The following is a 15,050-nucleotide window of genomic DNA, read 5'->3' as shown; positions in this document are numbered from 1 at the left end:
GGGGTTCCAGCAGCTCTGGCTCCGCAGCTGCTCTCACACCTGTGCTCTTTCTCTGTCGTCCCTCCCCCCGCAGGCGGCCCTCCGCAGCCGGGTCCTGGCCCCCAACGCCAGGGACCCCCGTTGCAGCAGCGCCCGACCCCACAGGGCCAGCAGCACCTTTCAGGCCTTGGACCCCCAGCTGGAAGCCCCCTGCCCCAGCGCCTACCAAGCCCCACATCAGCGCCCCAGCAGCCTGCGTCTCAGGCTCAGCCAATGACCCAGGGCCAAGGCCGCCAATCGCGCCCGGTGGCGGGAGGACCCGGAGCGCCTCCTGCAGCTCGCCCGCCTGCCTCCCCGTCGCCACAGCGCCAGGCGGGCCCGCCCCAGGCCACCAGGCAGGCGTCGGTCTCTGGGCAGGCTCCGCCGAAGGCCGGAGGGGCGCCACCTGGTGGTCAGCAGCGTCAGGGCCCGCCTCAGAAGCCCCCGGGGCCCGCGGGCCCCACCCGCCAGGCCAGCCAGGCCGGCCCGATGCCCCGCACTGGGCCACCCACCACGCAGCAGCCACGACCTAGCGGCCCAGGCCCCGCTGGACGTCCTGCCAAGCCGCAGCTGGCCCAGAAACCCAGTCAGGATGTGCCGCCAACCGCCACCGCTGCTGCCGGGGGACCCCCGCACCCCCAGCTCAAGTAAGGGGACGTCACGAAGCAGGCGCCTGCACCAGGAGGGTAGCCTGAAGCCCCCCAGGTCTTCTGCAGGGGCCCGAGGGGTTCTGTCCAGCTTGAGCCAAGCCGCTGCCTCCCCCAAGCTATCTCCCTTGCCAGCCTCCAGAGGCCCCAGTTGGAGACCTCCTGAGAACCCCCCTATTCTCTGCTCACAGTCCTCATTCCAGGCTGTAGGGAAGGCCACTCCTCCAGGCAAACCTGACTTCTCCCACACGAGCCCCCCAATAATTCTGGGCCAAATCCACAGTCCTCCTTATGGCACCTGACACCCATTCAGTGCTCTCAGCCTTCGCTGCAGTCTAGGCATCCTTCTCGTGCCCTTTAGCCTCCTTCCAGTTCATCCCACTGTTGCCTCTTCTGGTCCATTCTAGTACCCAACCCACTTTTAACTCAGAAGTCCACCCCGCTGCACCCCCTTAGGATCCGCACACCCCTACACCTCCCGTCTCGGCTGGGTGTTCATAGGCTGGGAAGCACCACGCCCTTATTTCCCTGTTAAATCAAACTCTTCCTGGACTAGCCCATCAGTTGAAGAGAAGGTTCGGCCCACAGTTCTTCCCTTTAATCTCAACCTTCTCGCTCTGGCTGGATCCAAATACTCCCCACCTGTCCCAGGGCTCCCCCACTCCATCAGAGAATCACGTGGGGTCCAGACCGGAGAGATGGTGGGTTGTGGGGGAGGGTCAGAGGCACAGCCCCAGGAGCAGAGGGGCAGGGCTGGGGCCGGGCCTGGGGTAACATTGTGTTTCTCTCCCCTTCCTCCCTTCCTCTTCCCCCCTTCCTCCCATGCCTCCACCTTGTCTCTCTCTAGCAAATCCCAGTCTCTGACCAATGCCTTCAACCTTCCAGAGCCAGCCCCGCCCAGGCCCAGCCTTAGCCAGGACGAGGTGAAAGCTGAGACCATCCGCAGCCTGAGGAAGTCTTTCGCCAGCCTCTTCTCCGACTGACACCCCACCCTGAAAGGCCCCCAAATCACTGGGCAACCCCTCTCTGGGCCCTGAATCCACTTCTCACTTTTGGAACCTCCAATTCCCTTCAGAAGCCCTCTCCTGGCTCACCAAGATCCCTCTTCTCACTCCTCAGAATGCCCCTGTCCCTCGAGAAACCGCACCACCTGGTCCTACATCCAAATCACACGATCGGAACCCCCAAGTCCTTTTAGCACCCTGTGGCTGGTCACCTCCAGACTAACTTCTCAGTTTTAGAACCTCCAACTTCCAGAAGACCTCCACTCCCAGTCCACTCTTTCTCTTCCTAGAAATTCCCAACCACCAGTCAACTGGCTCTGGCCCCAAAATTACTGGGTCCCCTCCTGAAGTCCCTGGAAACCTCTATTCCTGGGCCCAGATGTTCCCTATCAAAACTTCCCAAGTCTTTACAAACCCCGTACCTTTGAACCCCTTTTCTGACACCTCCCGTCTTTGGAGATTCACCTCTTCAAATGCCATCATCCTGCCCCACAAAGATTCTCTTCACACCCTGAGCCCCATTCAGCATATTGGGAGCCCCTCCCATTGCTAGGACCCCTCATTTCTCCCAGGGCCCCTTGCCCCACTTTCCTGCCTCTGACAGCCGTCTTTAAATATGCAAACATACCCACCCTCCCAGAATCCTTTGCACATGGAAGGCCAGTGGTCCCCCACCCCAACCTTTGCTGTGATGTCTGTGTCTGTGACTGACGTGGCCTCCTCTCGTGCCGTGCTTGGCATATGTGGTCCTCGTTCATTGTGCCGCCTGTGGTGATGCGTGCAGTGGCGCTGTTTGTGTGGTCCGCACTTCGCCCACCCTAATCTCCACTCCTTGCCTGGACTCATCCCCATCCTTCAGTGGCTCTGAACCCCATGAGAAGAGTCGGGAAGCAAAATAAACAAGCAAAGGCCCAGCAGAATTCTGTGCTTCTTGGTGAAGAAAGGGAGGAGGGTCTTTGGGTAGACACAGAAGGCCCCCAATCCACACGGGTGCTGGGGACCCCAAATCCAGTGGAAGGCACTTCAGGTACAAAGTCCAGGGAGGTTGAGTGGAATCCCAGTCACAAATCCCAGCCACTGGAGATGATGGAGGATCTCCCAAATTTAAAGTATCCCCAAAGTCAAGAGGAAACCAAATTATGGAGGCAGCAGGGCTCTGAGTCTTTGGGGAGCCTAATTCCAGAGTAACTGGAAAAGAAACTGGGGACTCGCTCATCTCCCAGGGTAGGGATGAGGGACTCCTGAGGCAGTGTTGAGCAGAGAGGGAGCACTGATTGGTTGGTGGGCAGGACTCCTTGGCATGGCAGGCTGAGACTGGCTCCCCGGTGGCTTGGGCAGAGCCTAAGGCACTAGGCGGGCTGCGCTGAGTAGGCAGGCAGGCAACTCATCAGCCTGGGTGCGGTGCAAGGAGGGTTCGGAGGCACTCCGCTCAATCTTGGGGAGTGACCGCTGCAGCAGCTCAATCGTGGCCAGGATCTGGGGGCAGGGGCGGGTGAGGGGAGGCCCAAAGGGAACCCCAGAAACCCCACACCTCAGCCTCATAGTTAAGCACATTCACACAGTGTACACCTCTGGGCTTTGAACACACAAGTCTCCCATTCACACCTCCATGTCTTCCTCCATCTCAGAGGCCTCCTTCCCGGGGGGGGGGTGTCCAGCCCTCCTACCCAGCCCACCTGGGGGAAGAGAGGCCGCTCTTCCCTCTTGAACTTGAGGCAGTCAGACAGCAGGCGCCGCATGGCTTTGGGGCAGTTGCTGGAGATTTTGCTGAGGTCCGGGGATAGATAGCCACGGCCAACCATAAAGATAATCTGGGGAAGGGTGGTCAGAGGAGCAGGAAGGGGGTGACAGACGATGTGCGTTAGGAGACTCCAGGAATTTTATGTTCTGAAGGTCTTGGGAAGCTTCTTTCGAAGTAATCTGGAGTATTATGGGTATTGGGGCCCAGTGGATTGTGGGTATCTGGACATAATTTCTCTAAGGCCTTGGATTATTTACTTACACAATGGGGAGATTTAAACTTGGGCGAAATTCAGGATTTAAAATGTGGGGCTTCTAGGGAGCTTGGGAGCCTGGAAAGTGGCGAGTATAGGGAAAACAATTCTAGGTCTACAGAGTCCTAAAATATTCTAAACCCTCAAAAGCCTCTAATTTTTGTGGGAATCTGCAGCCCAAGAACTATGGTTGCATGTGGTCTGCAGGGCTATTAAGTATTCAGGGCCCAAATGCTGCTGACATCCAGAGCTTTGACGATTTCTTTTTCTTTGTTTTTTGGACCACACCTGGCAGTGCTCAGTGCTAACACCTGACTCTGCACTCAGGGATCACCCCTGGCGATACATGGAACACCATACAGGGTGCTGGGGATCAAACTCAGGTCATCTGTATGCAAGGCAAGCACCCTGCCCACTGTACTATCCTTTGGCACCCTAAGGGTATTTCTGATGAGGGTGTCTAAGGCTCTGATAGACTCCAGGCCCAGAACTGTGGAAGACTGGGCGTAGAGTACTGTGGGTGCCAGGGTCCTAAAGTCCACCAGATTGCTGGAGGCTGAATGACTGGGGGTATGTGGATTCCAAAAGCATAATGGAATTTATGTTCTTGTTAAACAGGATTTTGGGCTCTGGGAACTTGGGAGATTCAGGGTATCCAGTGTAGAAGACTGTAGATATGTAGGGGTTCAGAGTGTTTCTTGGGACTTATGGGGATTTAGGATAATCTGGTCATTGTGGACCCAGAGAACTATGGCGATGAGGAAAGGAGGCAGGCCCAAAGGATTAAGGGAACTTGGGGTCCAGAAAAGTTTGTTTCTGGATGAGCGTGGCATTCTTGGTTTTGCCAAGGGGGAGATCTGGGGATTAGAGGCAGAGGGAAGACTGTGCATAGCACATGGGGCTCACCTGGTCACGGCTACCAATGTGGCTATAAGGCAGTGAACCGGTCATCAGCTCGTACAGCACAACCCCGTAGGCATAGACATCTGACTGGAAGCTGTACGGGTTCGGGTCCTGCATTCGAATCACCTCAGCCGCCTTTAATAGGTCAGACCAGGCAGAGGGGCCATGAAGGTCAGCACATGGCTAGCAGATATCATTTATCCCAGATCCCAATAGCCACTCTGGGCAGAGCTCCATCACCTACATGAGGTGAAACATGAGCAGTCCAGACACACTGGGCACCAGCATCAGTATCCCTACTCAGCAACTTTTTGTCCCAGCCCAGTGGCCCATGCTCCTCTATGCTCCCAACCAGACTGTCCCCAAAACTCACCATCCACAGCACAGAGCCTGAAGGCTGCTCCAAAGGCTGGGCCCCACTCCACCGCGTCTTCACCGTGGCCAGGCCGAAATCACCAATCTTCACCGTGAGCCCCTCATGTAGGAAGATATCCACCAGGGTCAAGGAGCTCAAACTGCCTCTGACTCTCACCTTCACACCAGGCCTGTCTCTGACCCTGCCAGAAACCCCCCACATATTACACTAACCACCCCTATCTGGTCCCCTGATCACTCCTGACTAGGACACCTGCTGACACCCAAACACTTCATTCCTGTGGTCCTGATCAGGAACTTCCCATCATGCTCAACTACCTTACCTCAGACCCTGACCAGAGTCCCCAAGAACAGCACGAAAATCAACCACAACTCTGACCCCGACACCTCCCCCCAAAAAAATACTGAACCTCCTCATCAGCCATTATAATTCTGTCATCTGTCAACAGGCATGTCAACAACATGTACCCCATCCTGTCTCCACAAAGGCCTTCACGAGAGCCTTCCCTCTGAACCCCTTGTCTGACACCATGCCACTGCAGTCCTTCGAAAGGACAGGTAGATACTGTTAGACTTGAGATCTCGATGGATGATGTTCTTGGCGTGGAGGTAGCTGCGTGGGATAGAAGCAGATGGCCAGTTGGCTGGGGCTTACCTTATATCCCGCCCAATGGTCCCCAGCCCACTCCCCAACCCCTCGGCCAGAAGGCTCACTCCATGCCCTGGGCAGTCTGCCGAGCCACATCAATGAGCTGGACCATGTCGAAGCGTGTGTCGGCCACATGCAGGTGGTGGTAGAGGCTGGAGCCTTCACACCACTGTGTGATGATAGCAAATCCTGGTCGGGTCATGAAGCCCATGAACAGCAAGATGTTGACGTGTCGAGTTTTCCTGCAGGCAGGGAAGGGCAGTGTCAGGACAAGGGGTGAAGGAAACTAGCAACATCTGACTTCTCAGAAACGGTGGGTACTGTTCAGTGCTATCTTCAGTCATCAAGTCCACCTTGTCATTCAGAAGGCACAGGGCCAGACTGTGTGGTGAGATTCAAGGACTCTGTAATATATTTCCTGGACTATGAGTCTATGTTTGGGGGGTGGGTGTTCTGTTCTAACTTCATCATCCAAGTCTCCCAGCACAAGAAGGGAGGGACTAGAGCTACCAGTTGTGCCTTAATCGTCATTACCCATCTTGTATGATCCTGCCCATAGCCTGGGCCTACTTATAACCATTTTGTACACAAGAAAAGTAGAATGCCAGAAATTCTTCATGGCTACATTACCATAATGCTAATGAATGCCAGGTAAAAGTATTAGTGGCATATAATAAATTATATCCTCTTAATTACTATGCAAGGCTAAGAGGTAAAAAATCTTGGGATTTGGCCTCAAGTTAGAGCCTGTGATCCAATCAGGGGTTCCCCACTGGGAAACCCCAGGAGGCTACTTACCTTGCTCCATGCCTCATATTCATCAACTATAAAACTACCAACTGGGGCCTGAGAGATGGTACAGCAGCTAAGGCCATTGCATAGCATGTGGCTGACCTAGGTTCAATCTCTGGCACTGCATAGGGTTCCCCAAGCACCACCAATAGTGATCCCAGAGCAAAAAGCCAGGAGAACTTTCTAAGCACTGCTAGGTATACCCCTCCCCCTAAAAAAGCTCCTCACAAAACCTGTGCCAGTCATATTAGCTACCTTTAGGTTATGAGGACTAAATATATAATCTGGAAGGCACTTAGAACAGTGTGGATCACAATTTTCACTATCCTTGTTACCACTGTTTGAAACTTGGATCTACCTCATGAAATTTGAGATACTTTTTTGTTTGTTTTGGTCACACCCAGTCGTGCTGAGGGCTTATTACTAGCTCTGCTCTCAGGGATCACTCCTGGCAGGGTTCAGAGGACTGTATGGGGTGATGGGGATCCAACCTAGGTTGGTCACATGCAAGACAAGCATCCTACATACTCTACTATCACTCTAGTCTCAACCTCATGAAATTCTAACATGTCGGAATAGAGCCCTCCTCCCCAATTTATAAGAAAACCTTCATTCCTATGAAGTATGAACTATAGTTACAATGGCAAATTAAATGCATATGATATCAACACTAATCTACAATATTGCTCATGTGAGAGCAGACAACAGAGCAAGGAAGCATTCTTTATTGTGATCCAGATTATGGATAAAATATTAACAGAATGAAAATAGTCTGCTCGTGGGAACGGAGATATAGTACAGGTAAGGTGCATGCCCTTGCATGCAGTTAACCCAGGCTCAATCCCTGGCACCGAATTATGGTCCCCGGAGCACTGCCAGGAGTAATCCCTGAGTGCAGAACCAAAAATAAGCTCTGAACACAGCTGGTCCAGAAAACAAAAGGAAAAAAAGAATAAAGTAGCATGTTCAAGTAATTGCTATCTCACAGAAAGGAACACAGAATAAAGTGGCACCCACTGTAAGGAAAAATATTAAGATAGTACAAGGAATTATGATAAAAATCAACTCTGTAGCGTGATTGTGTTCAAATGATTGTGTTTGTCAGGGTGGCAAACCCCCACATCAGTTCTGGGAGTGCTGGTAGTTCTAGTCGCAAAAAGGAAACACCATGATTTCTCAGCAGGACTGAATTAATACAGCATTAATGATATGGGAGGTAGGGCAACTGTAATCACTCATTTGATCAATGATTGCATTGTGATTATGATTATAGTCAATAATGTCATTAAATCATGGCCTTATAAATTAGTAACAATACTGCAACACAATAAACAGAATATAAATGATAAACAAGCAGAAGGGAAGGAAAGACCTAAGCATTCCTGTAGATAGTTAACCGTATGCTATTCATGCCAGTGCATACAATGATTTTTTTTCTTTTTTGGGTCACACCCAGAGATACTCAGGGGGTGCTTCTGGCTCTGCACTCAGGAATTATTCTTGGTGGTGCTTGGGGGACCATTTAGGATGCCGGGGATTGAATATGGGTTGATCTCATGCAAGGCAAATGACCTCCCTGCCATACTATTGCTCTGGCCCCATGTGCAAAAATGTTAAGGCTATTCACAGCCATCCGTACCCCATTCCCAGTGGGATGCTGAGAAGATCCATGTTTTAGAGGGCAGAGCCACTAACTAATATCAATATTAGGTCCTCTGAATATAGTCAGTTCCCAGAGAGAAAGGGAATACACATGGACAGAGAGACAACTTGGAATGATGGTTCAGGGAGCAGCCAGCCCTTTCTTGCCACCTTGCCCCCAGCCATACACATTCACTCACCTGAGCACCTGCATCTCGTTCTTGAAGGCCTGAGCCTGTTCGGCTGTGGGTTGGGCGACCTTGAGCACCTTCACGGCCACATCACCATGCCACCGCCCGCGAAACACAGTGCCAAACGAGCCTGTCCCGATCCTCTTCAGCAGCTGCACCTCACTGGGTGGCACCTCCCAGTAATAGCCCGAGTCCCGGTACCCCAGATTCTTCTGTGGGCCATATGAGTGGGCATCTTAGGGGCTGGCCCACATCCTCATCACTCAGCCTATGTTGCCCCCACCCCCAAGGATCCCTCCCTGGAGCTTACCACTTTCTTCTTCTCATCAGCCAAGGACTTCCGCTCCCGCTGTTCTGATGGGGACTTGGAATGTGGAGACTTCCTCCCCGAGGACACATTGGCTAGGCTGGGGCTCACTCGGGGGGCTCCATCACCACCACCTCTACCACCAACTGCTGCAGTTGTAGAGAAGATGTGAGTGGGAGCAAGTGGGGGCAAGGTCGGGGGCTCAGGGTGCAAGCAGCAGGGCTCACCATCAGTGCTGAAATTCTGGGCAGTGAACTGGAAAAAGAGTGACAAGAGTCAGAAAGAGGACATGGGGGCCAACAGGAACCACCCTTCTCTCTGCCCAGTACTCCCCTAATACTAACCTGGAGGAGGCTAGAGTCCATGGGGGCTGTGGTGCTGACCATATGGACATTGGGGGTGGATGTGGATCGGATGCGCTGGAGGGGAGCATTGGCTGGAGCAGGGAAGGGGAAGTGCTCAGGGCTGTGGTTCTGGGTGCAGGAGCTGGCAGGGAAAAGGTCTCAGAATCATCATCCAGGGAAACAGAGAACCAGCAGAGCTGTCCCCACACCCCATTAGGAACTGGGTTTACCCTGCCCAAAGTAAATATCTGCTATTATTACTTTCTTTAAGAATCATTTACTGAATGCTGCACGCTTAAGTCAGGGAGTAGAAACAGAACTGTAGGCAATAAAACACAACTTTGGACCCTCAGGGTGCTGACGGTCCAGCAGGGAAAATAAAAAACAAAAAATAATATGTTCAAGGGTGGAGAGGGGCAGTTAAACAATAAAGCAAAATGAGACAGAAAGTGTCACTGGTGATGTTGAGAGGAGATAATATTTGAGCGAACACCTAAAGGAGAGATGTAAGTTACAGAGACAGAAAGAATAAAGTACAATAGTGTATGGCTCACATATACGATAAACAATGTATTATCTATGTTAAATAGCAAGTTTAAAAATATGTGAATAATGGTACATTATACACGGTTATGTATGGCACATATATGAAAATGATACAAAAATATGTCCTACCTAACATGAAATTCCCAGGTAATTAATTCACACATCCCAAAGTTTAAAAGACATAATGGTCTACTCTTTTATATTTTACTTAAACATATGATACTCAATGGTATATGAAAATGGTATATTTTATATATAAAAATCATATAAACATAAAACATAAATACTTAACTATAAAATGTATAATCTAGGCACATAAAACATATGCAAAATTATGATATACTAAAGCAATAATACATATAGATTTTCTTTGGTCAAACCTGGCAGTGCTCAGGTGCTATTCCTGGTTCTGGCAGGGGACTATATCCAGTGCTCTGGATTGAACTGCAAGGACAAGTGCCTTAAACACTATACTATCTCCCTGGACCAATAACATACTTCCTTTTCTTTTTTATGCTTTTTTTATGCTTTGCTTAGTGCTAACTTCTGGCTCTGTTCTCAGGGATTACTCCTAGCATGTGTTGGGGGTCTATATGGGTTGGTGGGGATCAAATTCGAGTTTGCCACATGCAAGGCAAGTGCCCTACCTGCTGTACTATCACTCCAGTTCTAATAACATGCCTCCGTATAAAAATATTATAGTATAATACTTAATATAAAGAAGGGAAAAAGGAAATTTATCACAAAGTAATATGTATTTAAAAATGGAAAGTCGGGGTTGGAGTGATAGCACAGCGGGTAGGGTGTTTGCCTTGCAGGCGGCCGACCCGGGTTCGAATCCCAGCATCCCATATGGTCCCCTGAGCACCGCCAGGGGTAATTCCTGAGTGCATGAGCCAGGAATGACCCCTGTGCATTGCCGGGTGTGACCCAAAAGGCAAAAAAAGGAAAGTCAGCATGGTTATAATATAGGAATTAACAAATAAGATATATAACAATAGATATAAGCCATTTACCTACTTATATCCAACTATATATATATATACATACATGTATGAAATTAGTAAGATTTTCTTATACTACACTGTATTTTGTTCTAAGCATTGGAAATGACTTATTAAATCATCACTAGAACGTTAAGTGGTAAAGAGTATCACTGCCCCCTCTTTACCGATGACAAAACTGAAGCCTGAATAGAGTAAGTGGCTTGCCCAAATTCCCAAAGCTCCATGCCCTTCTCTCAACAAATGTTTGCCAAGTAAATAAAAGAAAAAAGAACTGTTTGAGGTCCGTAGTGGCCTGCAGCTCTTTTTCTCCTAGTCTTTCTGGCTAAGGCATCCCTACCTGGGACCCTGAGGACTTAGTGGCTCATTCAAGGGGCGATTCAAGGGAGCCTCGTGGTGTCTGGAGCCTCCAGACAAATCATGGACACTGTTGTAGAACCTTGAGGGTATTAAGGATGTAAAACAAGGAGACATGAGTTAGTTTTTTATAAAATCCTGAGGGCTGGGTTTCTGCCCGCCTCATCCCCAAGGCCACGCTCACTGTTGGCGGTTGGTGCTCATGTCGACACAGACTGTGGGCACCTTGGAGGAACAATGCTGGTGGAACTTGTAGCCACAGGTTTGGCAGCGGAAACCATGGAACAGAAACTTAAGGCAGAAGTCACAGAATGCCAGGCTGAAGAAAGTCTTCCGTACCTGCTGGCACAGAGCAGGAAAGGTTGAGGTCTGGCCAAGGACTCTCCCTCCATTTCCATGAGGCCTCCACCCCCCATACCATACTCACAAAATTATGCATGGTCAGTGGGACATCCTCAAGAACCTCCACAATGAGCTCTTCACCATCCAAAGGGGCAATGGCTGTGTCCCAGGCAGTGACTGTCTTTCTCCTATAGGAGCCATGGAAGGGTGTGAATGGGAGGGTGAATGAAAGAAACCTCAAAAAAGTCCATCCGTGGAGTAAAACGAAGAATGAGCCTTGTTACCATTTTACAGATGGGGAAACCAAGGCTTAAGGGGATAAAGTGGTTTGCCCAAGGCCACGTGGTATTGTGTGTTGAAGAATAAGTCCATGATCTTAACCACAAAGGTGAGGAGCTAATGAGACAGTGAATAAACAAAGAAATCTGAGGCAATGAAAAATACCTAAGCAGCAACGTGTGACATAAAAAAATTAAGGAAACCCTGACCTAAGGCTCAATAGGTCAGCAAGGATCAACTAAGAAGACAGAGAAATGGAGAAAGGAGAGAAAAGGCAAACTGACAAAAAAGTGAAAGAACAAATTGGATGAATCTCCAGGTTGAGGATGGCTTGAAGGTGGGGGGGGAGAACTTGAGGGCAAAGGGAGAGGTATAGACCTGACAGGCCACTGAAGAAATGAAATAAAAGTTTGATGGGCTCATATATTCACTGAACAAAGAAAAGACTAGTAGAGACTTCCTGGTAGAGCTAAGGAACCCTGAGACTCTGCCGACGGTATGAGAGGCTGGGCACCCACAGAGGTGGAAATGCCACACTTACCCCTTGATGAGCCGGTAAACCACACAGCAATCCTGATTGAGACCTCTCACCTTGAGGGCCTTGTCTAGAGAGTCGTAGACACTCATGCCATCCCGGACAGTTACCTGTTCACGTGTATGTGTGCAGTTGTGGGAATCGTGCCCCAAAAAGGTCCCAGCCAGCTCCCCCATATCTCCGCCCAGCCCTAATCACCCTTCTGATCCAAGCTTTCCAAGTGGCTACATCTCTACCCCTGCCATTTTTGCTCCATCCGACTCACCACCGTGCGTTGCTTGTTGGGTAAGTATACTTTGACCGTGCCCACTGTCCGGGACGGCTCAGCCCCATTGGCAGGGAGGCCCCGTGGAGGCTCCATGGAGCCTAGGACTTTGTCAAGATGGGCTGAGGTGAGACTGGGCTGGTGCCATGAGGCTCCTAGAAGACAGAGGAGAAACTCAAGAGAAACAATAAAGCTAATCTGTAAGTCAAGTGCGAGAGACAAAACTCCAGACTTCAGGCCCCTGTGTCACACCCTGTTGACTAATTTTGACTTCGCCAAGCGCTCAGATTTACCACGGGGGGAGGGGGAAGGGAGGGTTAACACACAATGGAAGGCAGCATACCCTGACCTGGAGGGCAATCTGGACACACCACACAAGGCAGTGCTTGGCCATGATGGACAAGAACAGGCTGCGGCGGCTTTAGAGTGGAGAAAGGGGGCGGGGTGGAGGGGCGCTAGCGGGACACGGCTAGGAGAGCGGAGTCCCAGAGTGGTGGGGAATGAACAAAGGGCATTCAGGACGTTCTTGGGTTTGGGGACACGGGGAACGGTGCTGGTGTTCTCCAAGGCGCTGCAGGCATCCCCACGCCCAAGGCTGCCCTGATAGGTAACGAGAGACGGGTACACGGGAAGGAAAGGTGTATCGCCACTGCTGAAGTGAGGAACGGGAGTCAAAGAGGGGTGTGCACATACGGTCCGGACACCGAAGGGAACACACACACACATCCCTGGGGCTGCGAGGAGAGCGGGAAGGATTAGTGAGGGCCGAGTGGGGGAATTCTGCAACCATCGCCTCGCGGATCCCACAGGAACTCAAAAAGAGGAAAGCGGGGGATGCGCCGTGTCCCCACGCTGCGGCCCGGCATTACCCGGGAGGTACCTGCCGGCGGCCCGGAGACAACCAGGGTAGACAGCACACAGCACAAGCCGGACCCCATTCGGCCCGGCCCCGCCTACCGAGGGCCCTGCAGCTCCGCGCAGGCGCACTGCCACAAGCAGCGAGCGAAACCCGCAACCTTGCACCCCAATTCCTGTCTGCCACCACCCCTCCCCCCTACACACACCGCTGCCGACGATGGTCTCGCCCCAGGTCGGAGCACTGCTCCCGTGCCGCACAGGGGGCGACGGCACCTAACAGCAGCCGGGCTGGGACTGCGCTTCCCGTCCCGTGTCCCCGCCGGTTTCTGGCAATCGCTCCAGGAATCTAACCTTGCCCGGCCCGCCCTCACCTGTCACGCTGCAGCGGCCGCCGTTGCCTCCATCTTGGGCCAGTCTTCTCGTTTCCTCGTTGAGTCCGCCTCCTCGGCTCCTCGGACTCTTGCTATTGGTCCCGAAGGACTCAGCCCTCTACCCTCATTGGAGCAGAGCCACGTTTGTCAGGGCAGGGCCGGGGGAATGTGGGTCCTGTTCCGGATTAGGAGGGGCTACTTGAAACGTCAGGGTCTGGGGCAAATTCGCAGGTCCCGACTCGAGCAGGCGCAGTCTGGAGATCTGCGTGCCGGAGGAGTTAACCCTCGCCGTGCTAAGGCGGAGTAGCACAGTGTTGGTTTCTTCCTCTGGCGTTTGAGACTGACTTGAGGAATTAAAGGTTGTGGGCAGGGAATGCCTAAGAGCCATTCCCCCCCCCCGCCCCTTGGCCCTTGGACCAGTAACCCGGAGCCCTGGTTATAACCCTTTGGGAATGTTCCCGTGTGTCAGTTTTACTGTCTTTGAAATGGGCTTGAATGAGATCAAATGCATTGTGAAGTTTTCTAAGACTTGATAGATAACAGTGGCACTCTGGTGTGACTGAAGTTAGAGGTCTGGCCGTAGGGGAGAGGAAACCTGCTATTCTGAGAGGCTTCTTTTAGAAATGGACTTAAGAATTTAATGTTTAAAATTATGACTGGTTTGGGTTTGGGGAGCACACCCAGCTGTGCTCTGGTGTCACACGTGGTGGTGTGTATGTGGGGGACCATATGGGATGCTAGAGATGGAACCTGAGTCAGCCTTGGGCAAGGCCAGCACTTTACCCACTCTACTATTTCTCCAGCCCTGAGACGTATTTTTTTGAAAGACTAATCACAAATGACTAGGTGAAAAGCAGAGGGATTTGAGGGTGTGCAATAGGGCACAGCATAGGGAAATGTGTGTGAATATTGTATTTTCAGCACAAAAAATCTTGAGTTTTCCCACTATCAAACAGAATCACCCTTTAGAGCATTTCTTTTAGAAAACTTGTACTCCCACCTTCTCTACCCTTCTAAAAATGATTTTAAAATCTTTAAAAAAGCATAAAGCCCAATCATATCATACATATTAGTGAATCATAAGTCATATGTGACATATGACCACTTCATCTGACTTATTTCACTTAGCATAATGCCCTCAAGGACCATCCACATTGTGGAAAATGATAATAGTTCATCTTTCTATTTTTTGGGGGCTAAGTAGTGTTCTATTGTATCACTAAATGACTCAAAACACATGTACTACAATGATCCTAATAAGCTAGACTTCATGACCTAATGTGTAGTTGGCAACAGTCTAGGTTTGAGTAATTACACTTTTAAGACATACACCAATCAAATCGCCTAAGGACACATTTCTCAGACCACAACTCCATCTTTAAGAGCTGCTTGGCCAAGTATCTATCTGTCCATCTGTCTATCCTTGATATAAATACTTGACTGACTCATATATTCATCATCTGTATAAAGAAGTGGTACATGTATACCACTTCTTTATACAGACACTGAGTTATGACGCTGTACATCTGAAACTTACATAATCTAACTTCAATTTTAAAAGATTTAAGAAGGTTTTTTGCTAGTTTTACCATTTACAAATGCTGTTGTCCATGAGGTCATCCCTGAAA

The 15,050-nt window shown here is 50.7% G+C and overlaps 3 protein-coding genes across 6 annotated transcripts in view; 2 read left to right on the top strand and 1 right to left on the bottom strand.

Annotated features, from left to right (window-relative positions):
- SYN1 (synapsin I) overlaps positions 1–2,583 on the top strand; it is a 56,813-nt gene extending 54,230 nt beyond the window's left edge. Inside the window, exons 12-13 of one of the 2 annotated variants that reach the window (XM_004612884.2) lie at positions 74–665; positions 1,551–2,583. In XM_004612884.2, coding sequence (XP_004612941.1) covers positions 74–665; positions 1,551–1,578 — 620 coding nt within the window. In that variant the 3' untranslated portion in view covers positions 1,579–2,583. Of the gene's footprint in view, positions 1–73; positions 666–1,512 lie in introns of both variants that reach the window. The other variant, XM_004612883.2, reaches the window with a different exon arrangement.
- A 1-nt stretch (position 2,584) lies between these two features.
- On the bottom strand, positions 2,585–13,544 carry ARAF (A-Raf proto-oncogene, serine/threonine kinase). 3 transcript variants are annotated; one of them, XM_004612882.2, is made up of 16 exons: positions 13,423–13,538; positions 12,194–12,348; positions 11,935–12,038; positions 11,200–11,302; positions 10,957–11,111; positions 10,756–10,854; positions 8,866–9,007; positions 8,749–8,776; positions 8,525–8,670; positions 8,224–8,426; positions 5,656–5,832; positions 5,508–5,554; positions 4,940–5,058; positions 4,570–4,701; positions 3,346–3,480; positions 2,585–3,145 (listed from the first exon to the last, which is right to left on the bottom strand). In XM_004612882.2, exons 2-16 carry the CDS (start codon positions 12,287–12,289, stop codon positions 3,011–3,013), a joined length of 1,821 nt encoding a protein of 606 aa, XP_004612939.1. In that variant the 5' UTR covers positions 12,290–12,348; positions 13,423–13,538; the 3' UTR covers positions 2,585–3,010. The 3 variants fall into 3 exon arrangements, with proteins under 3 accessions (XP_004612939.1, XP_054975694.1, XP_054975695.1); XM_055119719.1 differs by having other exon boundaries at positions 8,525–8,667; XM_055119720.1 differs by lacking the exon at positions 11,935–12,038 and having other exon boundaries at positions 13,423–13,544.
- Positions 13,028–15,050, top strand: part of ZNF41 (zinc finger protein 41) — a 196,643-nt gene continuing 194,620 nt past the window's right edge. Inside the window, 1 exon segment of the mRNA XM_055121075.1 lies at positions 13,028–13,564. Within this exon segment, the coding sequence (XP_054977050.1) occupies positions 13,028–13,564 (537 nt within the window).

This window comes from Sorex araneus, chromosome X (assembly GCF_027595985.1).
Source record: "Sorex araneus isolate mSorAra2 chromosome X, mSorAra2.pri, whole genome shotgun sequence".
Lineage (NCBI taxonomy): Eukaryota > Metazoa > Chordata > Mammalia > Eulipotyphla > Soricidae > Sorex > Sorex araneus.
The sequence above is the reverse complement of the archived record's forward strand: the minus strand, read 5'-3'. Positions and strand labels throughout refer to the sequence as shown.